General features: G+C 34.2%; 1 protein-coding gene across 9 annotated transcripts in view; it reads right to left on the reverse strand.

Moving 5' to 3' along the window:
- Positions 1-24,962, reverse strand: part of LRP1B (LDL receptor related protein 1B) — a 1,831,517-nt gene that overhangs the window by 286,128 nt on the left and 1,520,427 nt on the right. For all 9 annotated transcript variants that reach the window (XR_013828854.1, XM_079925113.1, XM_079925117.1 and 6 more), the window contains 2 exons: positions 4,101-4,293; positions 3,343-3,468 (listed from right to left, as the gene is read on the reverse strand). Coding sequence is in view for 8 of the 9 variants with exons in the window: in XM_079925113.1 (XP_079781239.1) it covers positions 3,343-3,468; positions 4,101-4,293 (319 nt within the window). In the remaining variant the exon portion in view is untranslated. The remainder of the gene's footprint in view (positions 1-3,342; positions 3,469-4,100; positions 4,294-24,962) is intronic.

Raw genomic sequence — 24,962 nt, forward strand, 5'->3', positions numbered from 1 at the left:
TTTGTATTTTCTTATTGAAATCTCAGGTATTCTTCAATACACTGAAAATTTCCAATATATAGAGTTCTTATCTTTGAATGCTTGAATTTATTCATTACAAATCTCACCTCCAACTGGTCTTCCTCCCCAACTACCTGCTGAAGAAATCTCTGTGGCAGTTTCTATCAATCAGAAGTACTGGAATTGCTGAAATTACTTTCATCAGCCTCTTGCTCTATCCATGGTGAGAAGTACCAGGGAGCAGACCCTCTCTTCCTGCCACACGTGATCAGTACCTACTCCTTGAAATGCATGGGAATCTGTAGGATGTACTGGTGGAGGACAATGATAAACTGGAAAGCATGTGCACCAGATGCTTATGGGCTCCAGTGGACTACTGCCATATTGTCCCACTTCTAAATGTCAGGATTTTTATAAGAAATTAAAAGCCTGAGTTTTTATGTGGTTTGCCCAACTTGTGAGCTTTTCTACAGTTAGGTTTCATCGCTGGAGTGCCAGTATGTTACCCTTGTCTTAGAAAGACCTCTCTTGGGGAAAACAGACTTATTTTTATTCTTAAATAATAGATTTACTAGCAAACTTTTGGGATGCAATGTTTTGGTTGTATTACATGCTATTTGCTTGCATGTACTCATTCCATTGCTTGTTGAAAAACTGTACAGTGAAAGTCAGTCATATTAATTATGTTGGAGGTAATTAGAATTCATTTATTTCTCCTAATGCAGGTAACACAACTTAATTTTACAATCAGTTTTTAGGATTTATTTCAGGAATAATTAATTAAACAGCCACAAATACTGTTTAAAGTTTCCAGTGTTTTATTCTTTATTATCCTAGAATTTAACTCATTTTACTAGAATATCTATCTTATCCACCTATTAAAGACTTATGATTTAACTCTTTAAATGATAGCACCCCTCTCTAAAGGTAATTTTATTTTTCTTGGTGCAGTCTAAACTTCACTGGTCAGTAGCGAAGGTAGAATGCCATTTTAGAGGAAGCAACAAGGAATTAAGAATCTAAAAATATCATTAACTTTAAAGAATTACTGTCTTTAAGAAGAGTGCTGACATTACTGCACACAATCACCTTAGATCATGAACTGAACAAAATTCATCCGTTTACTGAGAGTCCATTAGAATTCCTAACTTATTTTGTCTATTTTAAACATATCCTGTTTAATTTCTCATTTCCAGTGAAAGCTAATTGTTATGATGGCAAATACCATATTTTGCTTTTATAATCGTTGTGCCTTTAAGGAAAAAATGAAAATTATTCATGATAAATATGGTTTATCATGAAAAAACAAACATTGTATGAGCACAATTCTTGCTTAGGTATGTTCATTTGAAGAAATAGTATTGACTACTTTCTTCCTCTTTCTAGAAACAAAAAATGTGGTTCAGCTATCCTCAATTCTCTTACAAGGTAATTGCTTCATCTAATTATATTTGCTATTCTTATTTCTGTTATGGGTTTTAATAAGGCTAGCAACGTTGTGTAAAATGGAATTGCCTAATCTTTCTGTCAAGAGTTATGACAACAAATGGCTTTTCCCTCCTTTGCCCTCGGGTAGGTGTTAGTAAATGGTCCTTCACCCCTGTGATGCTGCCATTAACATTCATAAACTGCTCTGGGTGAACTAATTCAGAGGTCGACACAGATATGCCAGAAACATCCTCATTTCCTAAAGATGGACTTGACAAAAAGAAGCCAAGAGTTACTTTTCAATCTCTCTGCTGGAGCACAGGATTTCAATATGAATGCACAGCGGATACAAGATACTTCTGTAAAGGTATGTCAGCTCTGAGGAATGCAATATCAATCTACAGTTCTATGTGAATACAACTATGCTTGTTTAAAACTATAGTTTTCTGTCTGATTCATTCCCTCTCATGAACAGTGAGAAGCAGGTGGCTTAGTAGGGACAGATGTATCTAATCTATTTTTCAGCAATGACAGGCATCCGTTGTATACAAATAAGCCTTGCTGTTCTGACTAAAGGCATTGGTTTACTACTGGCCTGTAGTGACCTGTGAAAGAAACATGAGTGATTCTAATGCATGGCTAAAACTCCAGGCTTACAGATAGCATCAGATCCAGGCCATTATAGCTGAAACCACAAAGGCAAACTGAAAGAGAGAGTTTAAGCAATTGCGTGAGCAATTCAGGGAAGTGTTAGGTGATGAAGAAATGTGGGAATTTGTGGCACGAATTATTGAAATTTGCTATCTTCTGAACAATTACATCATTCCCTTGTTTTCTTTGGCACATTCTTAAATACAAGTCTTTTACTTCTTTTGCTAAGAGATGCCCTTTTGGGTTCTGGTACCAATTTGCAAAGTGAGAAAATACGTATATGTTCTTGCATTAGGTGCAGTAGTTTTCAAAGTAAAGAAAACGATGACAAAGTGCTCATATTAAAATAAAGAACAGGCAAAAGAGAACATCTTCTTGGTATATAAAGACCAAAAGAAGACTAAAAATGAAAAATACTTATAGCTTATGATACTAATTTTTATAACGTAGATATATCCAGTCCTATTGATTTTCTAAGATGAAATATATGAGATGAGGATACAGATGAGGAGAAAAAAAATGTCAAAAATTGACACATCCTAAGAGTGAGTTCATCAATTTCCAATTTTCCAAGATGCTTCTCTCCAATCTTTCTTACTCATGAATAGTCTTAATATTAAAGAGAAATTAACCCTTTTTATGTTGCTGGCTAATTTTTCATGGCAGTATTGGAATACTTGAACCCTTATTTATAGTGGAAACAGTTTTGGAAACTTAGCTGTTAGTAAGTATTTACTGTAATGGTACTAATTAAAGATTGTAATGCCTTTGGGAGATATAAACATCATGCAAGGCTGCAACATTACATTTTTAATTAACAGTTTGGAAATGATTACAAATAAACTGTGTGAGCCATTCTTTCTCATTTACATAGTCTGATGGACTGTGAATAGGTTTACTACAAAGCTACTAAGCTACTGCCTATACACTGCTTTATTTCAGTTTTAATTAATTTCACTATTGACTGAAACCTCAAAGTCATAAACACAAGTTTTCAGATGATCATTGCTTGCAGGTATTTCTCTAGCTAATCCAACATCTTCCAGCCCAGAATCAGGGGGACACAACATTTGTCACTGTTTGGGTTATCATTACCTATCACATTGTGCTATAGGTAGAATGGTAAACTGAGTTCTTTTTAGAAGGGAGAGATAAGACAACCAGGCCTCTAATAGTACAACTTCATAAATATACTCAAAAAATTTCAAGGTCCATGTGTGCCATTTTGAGCAGTTATATCACATTTCAATTATCTTTACTTACTCACACATCTGTTGTCATTCAGCAATATTCGATCCCCCCTGCAGGAACAGTTCACTCTTCCATTAGGAGTTAAAAGGCACAGGTCATGGCAACCTCCATTCAGTAACGCACATGGAGAAAGTTCACCTGCAATGAACAGGTTTTACTGGTGACATTTTATATTGAATTCCTAGTCTATGTTAATATAGATTAACAGTAAACTGTTAGACAGTCTCAATCTCTCAAAAGTATCTCATGAACAAGGAAGATTTGGGATTTTTAAACAAATCTAAATATTCCAAAAGATAAGAACATTAAAAATATGTAACAAATCTCTACATTTTCTAACATATTTGTCATTCAACGCACTAGTACCTCTAGAAACCACATGCGTACTGCAGACTGCAATTTTGTAGGTATTCCAGTGATTAAAAAAATTTTAAGGCCAGATGCAAAGCTTGTTTATCAACAAGTATTATTTTCTTGGAAACGATCTGAATGTTCAAAAATATGAGGAGTGAGCAAGTATGAAATAGAAATCCAGAAGCAAATAATTAAAAATGAATTGTTCCTCTGGTGGTAAATTAAGAACTACAAAATTTTCCATAAAACTTTCAGATAATTTCAATATATTAGATAGTCAAAGCCTGAACACTAGCCCCAGAAACAGTAAGAAAACAAAATACAACTAAGTATTACTAAAAACATAAATACGTTTTTTGAGAGATTATATAATTGAGAAATATATTTGTAACTTACAAATAAATATTGTAACTTACAGCTATTGGTGTCATTGGCAACAGCTATGATACCCATTGGTTGATGTGGAATATCAGAACGAAGAATTTTTGTATCTCCTCCCGTGTACTTGTTGGAACGCAGGATAGCTCTTCTTCCCCAGTCTGACCAGAAGATATAATTGTCATAAACAGCCAAACTGAGAAAAGCCCCTGGCCCAGATTTGACAATCACCTGGAATAAAGTAAAATATCATATTTTTTTAAATGAAGATATCCTCATCTGTTTTTGCTCAAAAGAAAAGAGATTAAGATTATTTCTGATTATTGAAATAATCAGATAAAAATACATTTCACTAAATGTATTATCATAATGTGTTTATAGTTTATTTTAAATGTCTTAACCATCCTTAGTTTTTGCAATGTTTACTTAATATTTTGCAGTATATTTCTATTTAATAATCATTCAGTTTGTTTAAGCAGCTGTGTCTATTTAGCATTATAAACCAAAATCATCATTACAACAATATGAGACTATTAGTACTAAACATTTATTTATCATTATTAAGAAATTTTTAGATATACAGTAAACACTAAGCTCTCAGAACTATATACAGAATATAAAGTTCAACTGATCCAGGTTATTTCTTTAGGAAGCTTACAACATGAAAAAGTTAACCAGATATACATGTATTGGCAATAAAAGTTTAAAAGCAAAGACCAAAAAGTTTCACTCAGACCAAGATGAAGTAAAAGGGTGTAGATTATCCTTCTCAATAAAACAACTAAAATAAAAAAAAAAAAAAATATATATATATATATATATATATATATAAATAAAAAAGGAGGCTTTTCAACACATTGGATATCAGGTAAGGAAGGACAGTGATTCCTGAGTAACAGGAAATAAACCAAGTGAGTCCCATAACCTCCACAGTTTATAGCCTGAGACAGATTCCAGGTAGCAACGCAGTGCAAAGAAACCCAACAGAGTCCAGGGAACTCTCTGAGTGGATATAGCTGAGAGTTACGGGAGGGTAATATGGTTAGCTCTCACAAGGCAGAGTGTTGGAGAGAAGAAGGCAACAGAGAGAGAACTCTGGATATCTGCACAGGGTCCTCCTGGAGTATTAAGCACAGTATGTGAGACAGTTACTGCAAGCTGGTGAAAGAGTCATGCAAAAGGATTACAGAGAAGAGTTTCCAAAATTTACGTGGGTCCAAGAATCACACTTGTTAATGCCAACCAGACTTAAAATCTTTGTAATTCATGGGACTCTGAGTAGAGTACTTGGAAGGGTCTTGGCTCAGCAGCGGGGAATAATTAACCCTAAACTCTGTTCTACTCCAGTCTCTCAAACCTTAACAGCAAATCCTGAAAGGATCAAACTCTTTCCAGGTAGCTTAACTGTTTCCCAAAAGAATGCTCAAGAATTTTAATGGTAATATGTAAAATTTTACCACTAAACTACTCTGGAAAAAGAGATGAAAAGTCGCAAATCTGTGACTTCAGTTTCCACCTTAAGAAAGTAGAAGAGAAAATGTAAGTTAAATCCAAAATAAAGGAAAACAAAATAAAAATCAGAAGAGAAAGCAAGGAAATAGAAAACAGGAAAAAATCAGAGGAAAATCAATGAAACTAAAAGATGGCTCTTTGATATCAATAAAATGAAAAACACATAATGATGAAGTGAGTTTTATCCAAGGAATACAGAGTTATTTAACATTTTAAAATCCTATCAGTATAACACACAAAATAAGAAAACTCATATGAAGGTCTCAGTACAGAGAATTTATTGGTTGGATCTAATATGCATTCCTGATAGAAACTCAGACTAAAAATATGAATAGAAATAAAACTAGGAATGAGACAGGAAAAATCATTCTTACTACTTCTACCCAACATTGTCCTAGAATTTCTAGCCAGTATAATTAGGCAAGAAAACAAAAATAAAAAGCATTCAGATTGACGATCAAAGTCTGATCGATCACCTAGGCTTGCCTTCACCAAGAATCTTGTTAGGTCAGTTTAGTGCATTTGGGGAAGATGTTTCACTTTTTTTTTGAATTTTAGTTTGCTCATCTTAAAGCTGGGGCTGTCCCTTACCTCTGATATTTCCTCTTAGTAATTGTCCATCCACTCACAGCCCATTCACTCCCTGGCTATAAATTTCTACTTTCCCTTGTATTTAGAGTTGACCTCAATCCCTCTCCTCTACTGCAAAACCCCACTGCAGTTGTCTCTATATACCTATCCTGATAGTCCTGAATAAAGTCCCCTTTATCATTTTAACAGGAGTCATGGATATTTTTTCCTTAACACATTCAATGTAATACTACTGAGAAAAAAAAAAAAAAAGGATGAATTATTGATGTATGTAACACTGTGGATAAATTTCAAAATAATTATGCTGAGTGAAAGAAGCCAGACAAAAGGGAGCACAGGTATATCATACCATTCATATAAACTTCTACAAAATGCAAACTAATCTGTAGTGACAAAAAAAAAAAACCAGTGTTTCCTGTGGACAGAGTGGGAAGCGGTAGGGTGGAAAAAAAAGGATTAAAAAGGCAAATGAAGAAATGTGTTGGGGTCATTGATATGCTCATTATCTTGATGTGATGGTGGACTCACAGATAATATGGGTGTGTGTGTGTGTGTGTGTGTGTGTGTGTGTGTGTGAAGACTTTTAAACTTTAAATATTTACATTTTAGTGCATGTCAATCAGATCTAAATAATTTTTTTTTAAATAAAGGCCAAAAATTTCTTTAAAATATTTTCAGAAGTAACATTAGGTAAATATATGGGACTGCAACTACATTTGGAAGGACAGGATACATCAGAAAATAGATGTTTTTACTGTCTAGTCATTTTACTTTGCTTTTGCTTCTAAATCTAATCCATAGGTGACCTATCCAAATAGTTCCTCTGAATTCTTTAGCAAATTAGTGAAGGAACAGAGGGATGGTTTAAATGTGAGCACACCCTTGTTAGTTGAATGAAATGCTCAGATTTCTAGAAGAGAGAAACTAACATGAATTTTCTCTTGTAGCAAAGAGATGAGAAATAATTTTAGGAATCGAACAGTAAACATACAAAAGAAGAGAGGAAAAAAAGGACCTTAAGCCTTAGAGAAGCGAAGAAATCTACAAGATTTTGCCTCTAAGGCAGCAAGAACTACAACAAACAGCTTTAAAGGCATTGATGTAGTTTATTTTATTTTGTTTGGTTTCATTTAGAAGAAAGCTTTGCCTCCCTACTGTGGACAAATTACATGAATAGAGACATCGTGGCATACCTAGAATAAAGAAATGGGCTTTTTGCCTTATCAACATCCTAATCAGGAGGGCTTGATAATCAACATCCAATTCAGAACTATAGAATTTACTCAGTTATCTCCATTTTAGAAAACATTGTGGTATAATGGGAAGGGCTCAGAAGGCCTACATTCAAATGGCAGCATGGTCATTCTTGAGCAGAGTAGATTTGGGGAAGATGTTTCACTTTTTTTTTTTATTTTAGTTTACTCATCTGTAAGATGGGGCTGATTAAAACCTGCTTCAACAACTTCACAGGGCTGTTATAAGGATATATATAGAAATATTTTGAACATCTTATATTTATACATATCCATATGTATATATACATATATGTTTGTATTTATTTAATTTAGCTGTCAGAGATAAGTTTGATATTAATTTTTGTGATTTTTGCCTCCAGATCTGTTATAAAATAATTATTTTTGTATAAAAATCAAATTTAGAAACCTCAATAGTAATATTTTTATAGAAATAAATCAATTTGATTATTTGCCTTGGAATATTAAATATGCCAAGCAGAGACCTAGTTACATTACTTTTCCCTATAATCAGAAAAAATAAATAAAAAAGGAATTTTCACAGGAATGATGACTGCATGGGAATGGTCACGAAGAAACAAATATTTGGAAAATACCCTTCCTGGCGCCACATGTTGCCTTCTTAGGAATTAATACATTCTAAGATTAAATCATTTACTGACTACTAAAATTGATATGGTTTGGAGAAAACAGATAATCTTTGGAATGTGGTAGTTTAAAAAAAAAATAGTCACCTCTCTTTACCCCATCCTATATCAAATTCTAAATTATTATGAGGTAATTAGCAATGTCATCTTCCTGATTTCCCAAATTTTTCCTCAGTCATTCTGAATTAACTGGTAATTACCCTCTTATAAAAACAATTACTTCATTTTTATTCTGAATATATAAGTATTTTCTGTTCTATAGAGCAATATTTCTCAAGTTTTAATGTACATGCAATTCACTTTGAGATTTGTTAAAATTCATATTCTGATTTACTAGGTTAGGGGTGGAACCTCAGATTCTTCATTTCTAACAAACTTCCAGGTGTTGTTGATGCTGCTGTTTGGGAGCTCACTTTAAAAAACAAGAATTATAAAATAGAGAAAAGTACAAAAGAAAATAAATAATAATAATGTTAAATAAATAATAATCTTACCACACAGATCTAATTACTTATCATTTTGGATTAAAGAATATATATTTACTTTTTTCTTTACAAATTGACAGGCACATGAGCACTCCAAAGTTTCTTGAGATATAAGTAAAATCAATTTTAAAATTTTCAACCTCTTTAAAGAGGGGAAAAAGATGTCTTTCTTGATCTGTAATACATTAGAACATCTTATATTACAGAGGGACAAGATAATTTTTCCATATGTTCTCCTATTCTTAGAACAATTTTACTAATCTAAGTGCAGGTCATGTTGCTGCAACCTCCACCCTTTCAAACACACACACACACACACACACACACACACACACACGAGCATGGGGAAAACTAATGCTAAGTGTATGAGTTTAATACTAATGCTAAGTGTCCGAGTTTAATATTCCTCATTTGTATTTCTTTGGAAATAACATGTTATTCCCTAGTCAATATTTCATGAGTATAAAAGATCACCTGTAACAATGTTATGGACTGAATGTTTGTGTCTCCCCAAAATTCATATGTTGAAATCTTAACCCACCATGTGATACTTGTAGGTGGAACATTTGGGAGGTAATTAAGTTTAGATGAGGTCATGAGGGTGAGGTCCCTGTGATGGGATTAGTGTCCTTATATGAAGAGGAAAAGATCTCTCTTGTTCTCCTTCATGTGAGGATACACAGCAAGAAAGCAGCTACTGCAAGCCAGAAAGAGGTCTGTCACTTGAGCCCAAATGTGCTGGCATGCTGATCTCAGATTTCTCAGCCTGGAACCCTGAGAAATAAATATCTATTGTTTAATCCACCCAGTGTATGGTATTTCGTTAGAGCAGCCAGAGCTGATTAAGACAGTTTTACTTTTTCCTTTTTGAAGAGCCAGGCTTTAAGATTTATATCTGCTTTAAATTTCAGTAACTATTCTTTTGAATCAACATAATAAAGATTGCTTGTTAAGAAAATAACTTCTATACTGTGCTTTCTGGGAAGATTTTCCTGAGAAAAGAAAGGATGAATAGGCGATAGGATGGGAAAGAGAAGGAGAAGCTTTTGGCAGAGGGAATACATGGTGTAAAAGGCAAGAGGAAGGGGGAACATGAAATGCTGGGAAAAGGAGCAAAGGTTAAGTGAGCATTATTAACACTCAGACATCTGGGGAGAGGATCCCATGATGAGCCTGGTGAGAACGGCCAGAAGGGCAAATATGTAGGACCTTCCTTCCTATAGGCCAAGGTTGTGAGTCTGAGTTCTGTTCTGAAAGTAATGGTAAATTTAAAAAAAAAATTTAAGCACTTTAAGGTCATTATTCGTTAGTAAAGATTATTTTGCCTCTGGTGTAGAGATTAGATCAGATAAGAACAAAAAGAGTTTCAGGGACACCAGTTAAGATCAACTGCATTTTTCCAGACAGAGGATAATACTTATGATATTTTGAGCAAGAAAGGTGAAGAATACAAATATTAGGGGAGTATTTACAAACTAAGGACTCTCTATTTCCCTTTCTAGCAGAACCCACAGGGGTTTTCGTCACTCATTCATTCATTCAATTGTCATTTTACCATTGTTTTAGTAAATAATAAGAGCTAACACCTCATGAATGCTTACAACATACAGGATGTATATGTATCATACCAAATTTAATCTCATTCTACCCTATATGGTAGATACTATTCCAATCCACCTTTTATTGATGAGGACTGCAGCTTAACAAGCTTATGTAATCAGCCCAAGGTCACAGATTTACTCAATGCTTTGAGGCTATTTCAGACCCAAAGCAACTAAGATTTGAATTAAATTTTATATATAAAATTTGCCTTGGTTAAAGAGACAGGAGAAACTCTTTGATATTAGCAGATGTGTACGTGCTGTCCTTATTATTAAATCTATGCTCCTTCAAGTTAGGAGTAGTAGTAATCTCTTTGATCCCCTTTTCTATTCAGTATATTTTATGTGAACAAAATAGACATTCAGTAAACACTGCTAAATCACTAAGAATGAAAAATAAATTATGTTAGTTAAACATAAATAAAAATAGTTGTTTTTTTATGGATAAGGAATAGTCATTCTTATGACAATGAAAGTTTTTCTATGTTGTTACCAAAAGTCATTTGGTATATAGCAACTTTTATAAATTTTAATACAGATTGAACTTAGTAGTTTACTTCTTTACTTCTGCTGACACACAGAAAAGGGAAAAAAGCAACATTAAACTCAGTCTATAATTAAGCATGTTACTTTCATAGGGTACAATAGGTTCCACTAAGAATTGAGCTGACTTTAGACATTTCACTGGTTAGAGTTCAATGAGGAAAAGAGAAGTGAAATACACTAAATTACACTTTCTCATCTCCCAATTAAACATTTTTATCATAATTTCATAAATACTGTACCTTGCAAGCCTAATCAGCATCTTTATTTACAATGCAAAAGCTTTGTCCTCGTAAATTACACTCTACCATGTTATGTGGTAATAATATACCATTATGGCATAATTTTCAGGCACTTTAACCTTGAACCTATAAATAGGTTCATGTTTCAAAATAGTCATGTTCATTCAGATAATGCATTTCTTGACAAAGTCACGTAATCTCACATGTATCCTCATAGATGGACAATTAAATTGGTAATCCACAACTTCAACTTCAATTGACTTGAAGTTATATGTCAGGGAATTTAGTCACTAAAAATATGCCTTTCCTATCTTGAAACTTCACCGGAGCTTTATTGGTAGAAGCGCGGCAACTAATCAAGGAATAAAAACATTCAGTTTTATAAGCCAGACCGTATTTCCAGCACCCAGATGCTAGATGTTAAACCAAACAATTTAAAAGCCAAGTAAACAAGAAGCTTCCCAAACACCCCAGCTGATTGCCTCACTGACAAGATCATAAATGATCATTATGAGAAATGACAACTTGGCCCCTGCCATGGCCAGGCATGACAAAGTGTTACAGATTGCAGAGAAACAATTGCAGTTGCTTTAGCCTGGGAGAGAATGGTGATGTGGTAAATCAGCAACTTAAAACTGAGAAATATTTAACTTAAGAATAGATGGCTATATTTAACTTGCCTGAGTGAGTTTGCAGAACAAATATAAAATATCTAAATGTCATTAGTGTCCAACGAAATTTGAAAAGAACAACATTCACAGCAGTCATCTAAAAGACTGCCTATTGTGTGAGAGGAGTTACCAGCCTTTGTTAGAGAAGCAGACCCTTCTGAGAGAGATTAGAGAATGAATTACTTTGATTTCACACTCTCTCTTTCTGATCTCTCTGTTGATCACACTCTACCAAAGGCCAGAGGACAAGGAAGCCATTTGACCACACAGGTAAACCTTCAGGGGGAAGAGAACATGGAGGAGGATGGAGAAAATATCTGTAGATATGCATTAGAGAAGTAGTAGAAAGAACCCTATTCTGAGACTCATTATTTTTCCCTGGATAGCTTTTTGGCTTCTTGGGACTCAGACTCTTAATCTGTAAAATAGGATAATAAAAGGTAATGACTCAGCTCCTTTCTCAAAGAAAGAGGATGGATAATATATTCCCTTAGGTCACACAGAAAACTAATGAGAAGAAAAACTGTGATATTCCTGAAGTGTTAGAGCCACTCCTGAATGGAATTTGAGCAAGTTTCTAACATTATGATTGTCTTGGCTTCACATTTGATTATAGTTATTAAAGTTATAGCTTATCCAAAATTCTGATTTAGATATATTTAGACAGTTTGAGATTCATAAGCTGATTTGTATCAATAAAGAGTAAACTTTAAAAAAAAAACTAAATATATTTTTCAGTTAGCTCCTTCTGCTTTGAATTCCTTCCAAAACCATTCATTGTGAGACCCAATTCAAGGGTGACTTCCTTTGGGAACCCCTTCCCAGCTGCCCAAAGCAAAATGGCTTCTTCTTCTGCGTATCCAGACAGTTTCTATACACATTCATTATAACACTCATCAGAGGATATCATAAGAGCTTGTATTTTGTTTTTGTTTGTTTGTTTGTTTGTTTTTTTGCGGTACGTGGGCCTCTCACCGTTGTGGCCTCTCCCACTGCGGAGCACAGGCTCCGGATGCGCAGGCCCAGTGACCATGGCTCACGGGCCCAGCCGCTCCGCGGCATGTGGGATCCTCCCGGACCGGGGCACGAACCCACGTCCCCCGCATCAGCAGGCGGATTCCCAACCACTGCGCCACCAGGGAAGCCCAAGAGCTTGTATTTTTTCCATAGATAAATAGATTTTTATCCATAGATAAATACAATAGAACGTATTTAACATTCAATGATTTTTTTTAACATTTATTTATTTTATTTATTTATTTTTGGCTGTGTTAGGTCTTCGTTGCTGCGCTTGGTCTCTCTCCAGCTGCGGGAGCAGGGGCCACTCCTTGCTGAGGTGCACAGGCCTCCCACTGCGGGCGGCCTCTCCCATTGCGGAGCACGGGCTCTAGGCATGCGGGCTTCAGCAGTTGTGGCACGCGGGCTCAGTAGTTGTGGTCCATGGGCTCCAGAGTACAGGCTTAGTAGCTGTGGTGCATGGGCTTAGTTGCTCTGCAGCATGTGGGATTCTCCCGGACCAGGGCACAAACCCGTGTCCCCTGCACTGGCAGGCAGACTCCCAACCACTGCGCCACCAGGGAAGCCTTCAATGATTATTTATTGATCAAATCAATAAATAAATGAGTGATTAAAAAAACATTTCCCCCGTGTTTGTGTTTATTTCTTTCCCTGTGTTTGTGGTTATTTCTTCCTCTTCTTTTTTTTAATGTACATTTACATGAACTTAGAACTCAACTTTGTACTTTATTTGCTTATGTACAGAAAAATAAACTTTTTTCTTTATAAAATTGTATTACCAACATTTATGTTTTACTGAAGAATGGTAAACATAATCTCAGGATCACATTCATGCCTTTGACAAATATTTCAATACCGTTACTCTCTAGGTCATTGTCTAAATACAGCCCTCCTTTTTAATATTTTAGTAGAAAAAGTGAAGGGCTAGTCAAAGTAATATGTTAAGTCAAAACCTCCTATATGGGCTTCCCTGGTGGCACAGTGGTTGAGAGTCCGCCTGCCGATGCAGGGGACACGGGTTCATGCCCCGGTCTGGGAAGATCCCACATGCCACGGAGAGGCTGGGCCCATGAGCCATGGCCGCTGAGCCTGCGCGTCTGGAGCCTGTGCTCCACAACGGGAAAGGCCACAGCAGGGAGAGGCCCACGTACCACAAAAAAAAAAAAAAAAAAAAAAACACCTCCTATGTCCAAGCCATACTGAATTACCAGTCTTAATTTTTTAAATTAGGATTTACTGAATATCAAAAAAAATTAAATATTACTTTAAATGCTACATTGTAAGAAGTTAAAAAATTGTCCTGCATGAAAGGATGATTGTTTGTATGCATGAATATTTGTTTTTCAGTGTATGTGATTATGTGAATACAACTGTCAAGGGAAAGGCCAGAAACAGATTAACTTAACTCTTCCTACATTTAAAAAGAAAGGTTAGCCTAGGACTATGAGCCTAGACTCTGGAGTTAGAATATTTGCAATCATGTCTAGCACGTCCTCTTATTGTGTGAGTTGGGGCTTATTATTTCACTTCTCCGGGCCTCTCTTTCCTCATCTTTAAAATGACAAAAGCGGAATTAATTTTTTTTTTTTTTTTTTTTTTTTTGCGGTACGCGGGCCTCTCACTGTTGTGGCCTCTCCCGTTGTGGAGCCCAGGCTCCGGACGCGCAGGCTCAGCGGCCATGGCTCACGGGCCCAGCCGCTCCGCGGCATGTGGGATCTTCCCGGACCAGGGCACGAACCCATGTCTCCTGCATCGGCAGGCGGACTCTCAACCACTGCGCCACCAGGGAAGCCTGGAATTAATATTTATCATAGAATTTCAGAAAATGTTAAATGATATTCAGAAAATACTAGCATGATTACATAGTAAGCTTTCATAAATGTTAGCTATAATTATTTTTGCGTGAATGCAGTAGGATTTAAATAGGTTTGTAAAGGTGGGTTTAGAACCTTAAATACACTTTGAGTTTTATTTTTATTTTTTAAAATGTTACAAACTATTCTAAAATAAACTTTTAGAATAGATTTCCATTTGTAAATTTAATGCTTTTGCAACTTCTGAGATTACCATGTCATTAAACCTATGCTTAGAGGTAAAATTAATGTCTGCTTTGACAAAATTCTTGAGTTCTGTTTTTTTCTCCCATGTCATCTGGAAAGTTCTACTAAGGGTTACAAATATTATTATGCCTACCTATTAAGTTTGAGGTAAAATTGAAAAGCAGTGATTTTAATTAAGTAAGTCATATGACATGGACACTGGCCATCTTGAAACTCCTATCACCTTCAGTACTGGAACTGCAAGTGATGGAGTTACACTGAGCAGGTGCAAGATTTACAATTCCGGAAATAAAAGATTTTTGCTTGTTGTGTATGTAGGGAGAGGGATGTTCATGCTGTTCTGAACATTCTTATGATTATTAGCCAAAACAAACAAAACAAAAAACCAAACCTCATTTGATTTGTTAAATATCGCTCTGACAAGTGACAAAAGATTTGTGATGGAAGGTTATATCCAAAATGTTTACTTAACCATTTTATTTATATAATATAAAAATTGTATGTATATAAAATCATAATATAAAATATTATTACATTATTGATATGCTGTGCCTTTTAAATGTTACACACATAGCCACAGGCTACTCCAGGGTCACTTTAATAAATATGGGCATATTTATAAATGTATATGTAATGATGGGAAGGTGAGTTATTAAAATGCATTTGAATTTTCATAAATATGTGGCAATGTCATCCTAAAATTCTTCTTGATTAATCAAATTAAAAGACATACTTAAAAAAAAAACCTAAAACTCAGCAAAAACTACTGTAGGATCTAGCTGCATGACTTTGTATACTTTCATATACACACCTTCCTTAATTATGCATATTGTTTTCTATTTCAATCAAATTCACTAGAGTATAATTTACATACAAAGTGTAAATTATACACTTATTCAACTTATTTTTAACAATCACAATAATTATGCACACACTCCTTCCCACCTCCAACTTCCAACCTCACATCTTTTTCCTTAGAAGCAAACACTGTCATCAGTTTCTTGAGTGATATTTTTTCTAATGCTGTTTATTTTTAGAATTGCAAAAAGTCTTGCACGGTTGTTAAATCTGAATTCCTATAATCCCTCAAATTGAGAAATATGCTTTAAAAATGTGTCCCAATAAAATTCATTTTATTCAATAGGAGGCTATTAGATGAAGCAGAAATTCAAAACAAAAATTTAAAAATAATACCAATGTGAAAACAAAGTGAGTAAATGTAACAACCTTCTTACATCTGGAGGCCAGTGTGTCTGTTAATCTTTTTCAAGATCCTCCAAAGTCGTTGAAATGGTGTATAGTGCCCTATATGACCTGGTGCCCAGTTACCTCTCTGGAATTATCAGCTACTAATCTCTTCCACGCTCACTTGTTCTCTCTATTCTGGCCACAATGGTCTCTTGATTATGTCTCACATATACCAAGCCACAAAGTCTTCACATTGGCTGTTCTCTACGCCTGACTCTGCCTCCAAAACATCCATATGGCCACCTAGCTCATCCCTTCAAGAATTAGCTCAAATAACACTTTTTCAATGAGGGAGGTTTATCTTGAGTTTCCAGCTACAACCTGTATTCCTCTACTATGTCACATTCAATTCCTTTATGCTACTCTACTCTGTACTTATTAGGTTTACTGCTTATTATCTGTCTTCTCCTACTGGAACATAAGCTTCCTGAAAGTGGGTATCTTTACCTGTTTTGTTCACTGATGAATGTTAAGCACTTAGATCAGCATCTGGCACATACTAGACACTTAATGATGTCTGTTGAATGAAAGAATGAATTGGTTGGCCTTCAGGGAAATGCAAATCAAAACCACAGCGAGATATTACCTCAAACCTATTCAGATTTTTATAAACAAAAGACAAATAATAACAATTCTCGGCAAGGATGTAGAGAAATGAACCCTCATACACTAGTTTTGAGAATATAAAATGGTGCAACCACTATAGAAAGCAGTCTAACAATACTACAAATTGTTAAACATAGTTTTACAAAACACAGTCTAACAATACCACAAATTGTTAAACATAGTTTCTATGTGATACATCAAGTCCACTATTGGTATAGAGAAATGAAAATTTGCACATGCATATTCATAAATATTCACTGCAACACTATTCATAACAGCCAAAAAGTAGAAATAACCCAAACGTCCAGCAACAGAGGAATGATTAATGGATAAATAAAATGTGGTACATCCATACAATGGAATATTCTTCAGCAATGAAAAGAAATGAAGTACTGATGCATGCTATAACAACCTTGAAAATGTTATGTTAAGTAAAAGGAGCTAATCATAAAGGACCACATATTGTATTCTATATATAGTAGATATCCAGAATAGACAAATCTACAGAGACAGTAAGTGGATTCATGGTTGCCTAGGAATGGGAGGATGGGGATCATAGATTGATGGCTAAGTGATACACAAGCAAATGTTAAAATTCAAAGATTAGGGCTTCCCTGGTGGCGCAGTGGTTGAGAATCTGCCTGCTAATGCAGGGGACACGGGTTCGAGCCCTGGTCTGGGAGGATCCCACATGCCGCGGAGCAACTAGGCCCAAGAGCCACAACTACTGAGCATGTGCGTCTGGAGCCTGTGCTCCGCAACAAGAGAGGCCGCGATAGTGAGAGGCCCGCGCACCGCGATGAAGAGTGGCCCCCGCTTGCCACAACTAGAGAAAGCCCTCGCACAGAAACGAAGACCCAACACAGCAAAAATAAATAAATAAATAAATAAAAATTCAAAGACTATTTATTTCCACCAGCTACTTATTAACTTCATAAGGGAAAAAAAAAGTAACTTTAAAGTGAAATTAGATGTCTGTCACTTTAACCAAGTGATCAAACCAAGTGATGATAAAGAAAACATCACCATTAATAGGACATATCAATATGATGTTCATCTTGATATAATACTATAGAAAGGGGACAATATCACTATTACTGTTTCTCTCCCAAAAATTTTAACCAGAATTTAGCCATGAAGAAATAACAGACAAATAAAAATTGAGGGATATTCTAAGGAAAACAGAATAGTACCCATCAAAAATATTTGCTTAAAAAGCCAAACTAAAACTAGGGCAATGTCTCAGATTAAAGGCAAATAAGGAAACATAACATCCAATTGCAATGTGTATTCCAGGATTGGAAACTGGTTTAGAAAATAGACTTTAGTGTTACAACTGAAGAAATGTGCAAAAGACCTGTATATCAATTAATAGTTTTATATCAATCATAATTGTGTTATAGTAATAATTTTATTATTGGTGAAGGGTGTAAGGGAACTCTATATTATTTTTTAATTTTGTGTAGGTCTGAAATTATTTCAAAAATAAAAAGTTAAAATAATTACATAATAATGTGAAATACTTAAAATATATTTAACAAAATATGTACAAGACCTGTACACTGAAAACTGACAAACATTAATGAGAGAATTAAAGAAGACCTAAGTAAGTCAAAATATACCATACATATCAATCATAAAATTCATTACTATTAAGATATCAATTCTCCCATAATTTATCTATAAATACAGTGAAATCCCAATCAAAATACCAGCAAGGGCATTGGTTGAAAAATCTCAAACTGATTCTAAAATTTATATGGAAATGAAAGGAACCCAAAATAGCCTATTCATTATATTTACATCATTTTTGACAAAAATACAAAGTTAATTCCATGAGGAAAGTGTGGCCTTTTTAAGAAACCAAGTTGGCGTAATGGATATATACATGTATGTGAGTGTGTATGTACAAAAAGGAAAGAAAGAAGGAAGGAAGGAGGGAAGGAGGGAGAGAGGGAGGGAGGAAGACTTCCAGGCCCAGATCATTCCAATGGTGAATTCTTTCATAGAATCATGAAAGAAAAAACACCTACACAAACTTTCTCAGAAAATAAAGGAGGAAGAAACACTTTCCAGCTCATTTCATGAGACTAGAATAACCCTACACCTAAATCTAACAAAAACAATATAAGAAGAAAAAAAAAATTACAGATCAATATTTCTTATGGAGACCAATGAAAATATTTTAAACAGAAAAAAAGTAGTAATTCAAATGTAACTTCATGTTAAAACAACGATACATGATGATCAAGTATGGTTCTTCTCACAAACACCAGGTTGCTTTCATATTCAAAAAGTAATTAACATGTAATTTGACAAAAATCAACACCCATTCATGATAAAACAATTAGCAAATTAGAAATAGAAGGTAATTTCCTCAAACTGATTAAGGATATCAATGAACAACTTACAAGGCATCTTAACACTCAGTGGTGAAAATCTGAATTGTTTCCCCTTAAATTATAAAACTTCTGGAAGAAAACAGAGCAAAATCATTTTGATCTTGAGATGGGCAAAAATTTCTTAGATAAATGCAAAAGCGTGAACCATAAAAGAAATAATTGATAAATTCAAATTCTTCATAATTAAAACATTTTTCCCTTCAAATACATGATTAAAAAAAGAAAAAGGCAAACCACAGACTAGGAGTAAATATACACATTGAATTTATCAGGCAAAGTACTTGAACCCAAAGTAAATTTTTAAACCCAGGACTTCATAAGATGGCAAAAAATCCAAGTACATAAAAATCAGTAAAAGATGATTTTACTATTTACAACTATTTCACAAAGAAAATAGACATGTGTCTAGTAACAACATGAAAAGAGGCTCAACATTATTAGTACAGCAAAATGCTAATTAAAACCACAAAGAGACACTAATATTCACTCCAATGTTGGTGAGACTAGAACTCTCATATAATGCTTGCAGTACAGTAAGATGATACAATCACTTTGGAAAACTCTTTAACTGTTTCTTAAAAATTAAACATGTACCTATCAGATGCCCCAGACAGTAAAAATGCATGAGGAAAAATTGTGGAGTAATAGAAATGTGCTATATATCTTGATTGTGATGGTAATTATATGATCCTATACATTTTTCAAAAGTTATCAAACTGTATACTTATATTTAGTGACTTTATCTTATGTAAATTAAAACTCAATTAGATTCTATTGATTCTCCCAAAAAATTGCAAACATTTTGACTGGGTAATTTGATGAATTAAAGAAGTATTATTCTTAAGATACAATAAGATTATTTTGTTTATAAAAACTGAAAAACAAAATATAATTTCCTATCATTTAGGGTTACATACTAAAATACAGATAGAATATTTTAATGGCTAAGATTTGGTTCAAAATCATCCATAGACTAGAAGTGGGGGGTGGGGTATTTAAGAAATAAAACTTTCATACATCGAGAATTATTGAAGCTAGCTGACTGATTTGTGGAATACACTATACTATTACCTCTACTTCTTGTAGCCTTTTGAGAATTGTTATTTTAAAAAGTAAAAGAAAATAAATAAAAATCTAAGTGAAGTAACTTAAATTTGTGTTATCTTTATAACTATCCCATAAGATAAGATGGTATCTTTTTTTTTTTTTTTTTTTCCCCCTGTACGTGGGCCTCTCACTGTTGTGGCCTCTCCTGTTGCGGAGCACAGGCTCCGGACGCGCTGGCTCACGGGCCCAGCCGCTCCGCAGCATGTGGGATCTTCCCGGACCGGGGCACGAACCCGTGTTCCCTGCATCGGCAGGCGGACTCTCAACCACTGCGCCACAAGGGAAGCCCCCAAGATGGTATCTATTTTTAACACCAGCAAATTTCAAAGCGTTTAAGTGATTTCTTAAAGGTTAAACACCAAGTAAGTTCCAAAATCAAGTTTAGAATACAAAGTATCCTATATCCAATCCATGACTCCCTAAATATTACACACACACACACACACACACACACACACACACAGATGTAAGATGACAGATGGAGGTTAATAAAGACTCCAAAGATAATTATCAAGGGAATAGGTGGAGTGGTCTTAGAGGCTGCTAATAGTGAAGGATTCCATGAAATAAAACTCATTTTTTTCTATTGTATTCAGCGATTACTTAAAGAGGTCAAGCTATGTAAATACTTTTTCCTTCTGTCTGTCATGATCATTTTTTAAAGTTTTCCAATGAAATATTATTTTAGAAGGCAAAACTAATCTGAAAAGCAGCACGGTTCTGAGAGTTCACAATCCTACAGCTCCACTGCGGGAAGCAGGTTAGTGTCTTCCTAATGTAGCAATCACTTTCCTGTCTACTATTATCACTTTATTGATTTAAACCTATAGAACAGGGTGTTACTCAGAAAATGGAATGTTTTTATTAAAAAGATTTAATGAGAAGATTGATTCATCATGCCTGCATTTTACAGGACTTTCGGTGGTGTTTTAGTATTAAGAGTGGTGCTTTCCTTTTTGAGTGTATCTGGAACTACGTTCAAAACAAAACATTCAGTTTGAAACTACTGTGACCACTTGTCATACCTGAATCCAGGGCAAATGTCTCTTAAATCAAAGTACATGCTTCACCCATAATTTATCAAAAAACAGGAAGAGTGAGAAAGATGAATGGATTGAATTGGACAGCCCAAAGCCTGTGGTCTGTTGTTTTTGATGCACTAGTAACAATATGATGCTTCTTCATTAGTAATAAAAGTGTAAATCTTTGGAGGAAAGAGGAGTGGACAGGACACCAATAGGGAGAAGGCTGCTTTGGATGTCATACCAATAATTTGTTTTTCAGAGTCAGTAACATAGAGTTAACTCATTCTGTATTCATTAAAGAGCATTTTATTCAAAGAATAAGCAAATTTAAAGCATGACTGGACTTGGGTAATAAAGCTTTGGGTAGATGAACATAATATCATATTACAACATAAACTCTTCTTATATCCTTTGATTCTTATGAATTAAGATTTTCTATTGTACCAATTTTTAATGAGCCTAAACCATTCAAAGTTTTCTCCAAACTTTTGTTGTAACCTGGGAACAAATTAGTAATCCTTCAGCAATATATACCATCTTACACATGAAGCATGCTAGACTGTTAAGAGAGATTTTCTGTTAGAATTTCATACTGTTTTAATCAAATAAATAATACATATGCTATTTCTAAATGTTACAGGAGGAATTTTCAGACACATTATCAAGTTCATTTTCTTTACCACTGTGTATGAAATTCAAAGCGCAAACACTAAAAATATGAATACTCATGTAGTCGGTATAATGATTTGTATTCTATGCTAGGAGCAAAATAAGTCAGTGAAAACTGCTTCGTGTTCACTACTAAGAGATCTTGCTGACCTACAAAATACCTAACTTCTACAGCATAAAAATTAAGATATTTTTATTCTAGTTATCAATGGCTCTTCTTCAAACAGTAAAATTTTTGATGATGGAAATATAAATACATGCAGAATCACATGTATTTCTTCCCATACATATACTTTAATTAAAAATAGAAAGCAGACCAAAACATAGATTCTTATCATTCTTTTAATTTAATTTTTATTTAATTTATATTGGAACATAGTTGATTTAAAATGTTGTGTTAGTTTCTGCTTACAGCAAAGTGAATTAGTTATACATATATACACTCTTTTTTAGATTCTTTTTCCACACAGGTCATTACAGAGTATTGAGAAGAGTTCCCTGTGCTATACAGCAGGTCCTTATTAGTTATCTGTTTTATATTTAGTAGTATGTTTACGTCAATCCCAATCTCCCAATTTATCCCCCCCCACTTTCCCCCCCGTAACCATAAGCCAAAACATAGATTCTGAGAGTCTTTGTCATGCAAGATCAGAAGAAATATCTCAAATGGAAGCTGGACTGCAATGTAGGAAAGATCGAAGTTTGATCTGTCTAACTTAAAACTAGTAATAGTAAATGTTTCAGAAACACTGCTATCCTGAAAGACCTAATCATATATTTTTAAAAGTTCATACTTCAAGAAACATTGGTGTAATTTGATGCAATATAAAATGATAGTATTACTCTATGATTTGTGTGTTTTAATTTTCAGAGGAAAAACTAAGGCACCAAGAAGAGAACAGTTTTTTTTCACCCCAGATTCTAAGTGAGGTAAAAGTAGCCAGAAAAATATGGCAAACATACTCCACTTCCTTCTAATTCTTTGTTGTGTATATGCATATTCATTCAATTATCTTTTATATACAAATTTAATTGTTTTATATATATCATTTTTAATTGAAATTTTTAATAACTATAGTATGACCCACAGCATAATTTAAGCCATGTGATAGTAAAATACTTGAAAATGAAGCTTTAACAAACTTCTAAACAAAAATTACAAAAACTTCTAGATTCTTGTTCTGTTCCAGATAGGATACTTTTAGATTTAATGAAGGTCACTCCATAGAAGAAAGGGTAGAGAATAAGAGGCCAATCTCCCAATCCTGGAAAGTTGTCTTTTAGAAAACAAAAGACAACAGAATTTACATGAAGCCACTAAATCAAAGGCTTCCAAGTCAGTGCATTGTTGAAAGGCTTTCGGAATAACCAGTTTCTGCTATTAAAAATGATTACCCAATTGACTAGTTCTCACTCCTGTGATTTTTCAAGCAGGCATTTCAACCCAGAGGCTTTTGGGCTAACAAATTCTCACACTTGGAAGTATTTTGCCTAAGGACAGATTAGAGTAAAAATAATTACTTAAGACACACATTTTAAATAGCTTTACTACTAATGCTTCTTATGGCCTATAAATGAGATCTTTTATAATAGAAAAGAAGAAAAATGTGGGGATGAAGGGAATGATTTCCATTTTTTGTAGTTAATTTAAAATTCAATGCTTTACTCTCTCTACATGTTAATATGTATTTATCTACATTTCAAACTCTGACACTTTGCATCTACTTCCCTGTAATTGATTTAATTAAGGATTTTAAAATATATATAACATTTAAATATTCTATGAAATACCATGCTCTGTTCTCATTCAACATTATTGCTCAAGTCATTGTTTATTTTCGTGTCATTTGCCATGCATTTTAAGCTATTCAATAGACTCATATTAAAGATAAATGTTTGGAGACACCATTTGTAGAGGCAGCCCTCATATATCCTCAACATGCTTTTGCACTTTGGTTAGTTATTGAAACCTTATTTGGTAATTTCTATAAGCTAGTAGCAGCATTTTGACCACTGTACTCAATATGGTATAAATGGTATGAACACCTGCACAAAGTTACAGTTTTTCCATTTGCTCAAAAAAAACAAAAGACCCCCATAACTTAGTAATGAGAGGGTGTCAATGAGTTATGAATAAGTTCTGTGTAAATGAAGGCAATGTAATCAGCTCCCTTGTACCAGGCAGGTATTATGTTTTTCCACAAGGATTCATTTTAGTTAATTTAAGTTGAATCATTAAGCATTACAATTTGGCAGCACAGAAAGATGACAAAAAATAAGCATTTACAATTGTTCAAGGACGTGCTCTGAACTGTTCAGTATACAAATCACCTCTTGGCATTCGTGTTAGGTAATAAAACTTTCTCCCTTTAACTGAATTTGGATAACTAACTGGTGGCTTTAGTATCACCCAAATGTTAATACCAATCGTAAGTCATTGGAAAACGTCATTAAATAAGCAATATTTCTCAATGGATACATTTTGAGGCATTAGATGTGGACATAATAAAAAGGAAACATTCAGTACTCATAGAAAAATTTAGATGGTAGCTTGTATATAAATAAAATAGAACTTTCTCTAAATACTTCTGGCAAATTATTATGTTGACACTTTCTAACTTAACCTTCAGCTTTTCACTTTAGCCCTGATGCTTAGCTATGGATGGACAAGTCCTATATTTGGCCCTGGGATACTTTTATAACATAGAACATTGCTTATTCTGTAATGAAGTAAAGTTCTAAACTATATAGATTCTGAGGAGTATAGGTATGAATTAGCTCTACAGCTATGAGCAAATTTTGAATCTCTGACTTGAGAGGACTTGTTTGGAAAATATCTAAGAGATCTTCTAGCTCTAGCAGCTATATTATCCAAACTAAATTCTAACTCTTTTTAGACAGACATAGAGCCTTATGATGTCTTCCTGATTTCTCAGGCATGAGCAGTCCATATAGACATGATTAATTAAGCAAATTAACATGTTGTGTATGTTGTATTATTGATTCACATAAAGTTTGTTTTCCAAAAGATTAACTGCATTTATGTTAACCATGCTATGATATCTCATATTTAAGTACACCTTACTTTTAGTTCCAAGTATTTCATAATTGATTACTTTCAATATTCTGTGTGCATTTCATTAAGAAAGCAAGGGAAAGAGTAAAGGAAAAGGATTAAAGGAAAGAGTAAAGGAAAAGGATTTTAGCCCAAGAAAAAGGCG

Source organism: Stenella coeruleoalba, assembly GCF_951394435.1.
Source record: "Stenella coeruleoalba genome assembly, chromosome: 6".
NCBI classification, from domain to species: domain Eukaryota; kingdom Metazoa; phylum Chordata; class Mammalia; order Artiodactyla; family Delphinidae; genus Stenella; species Stenella coeruleoalba.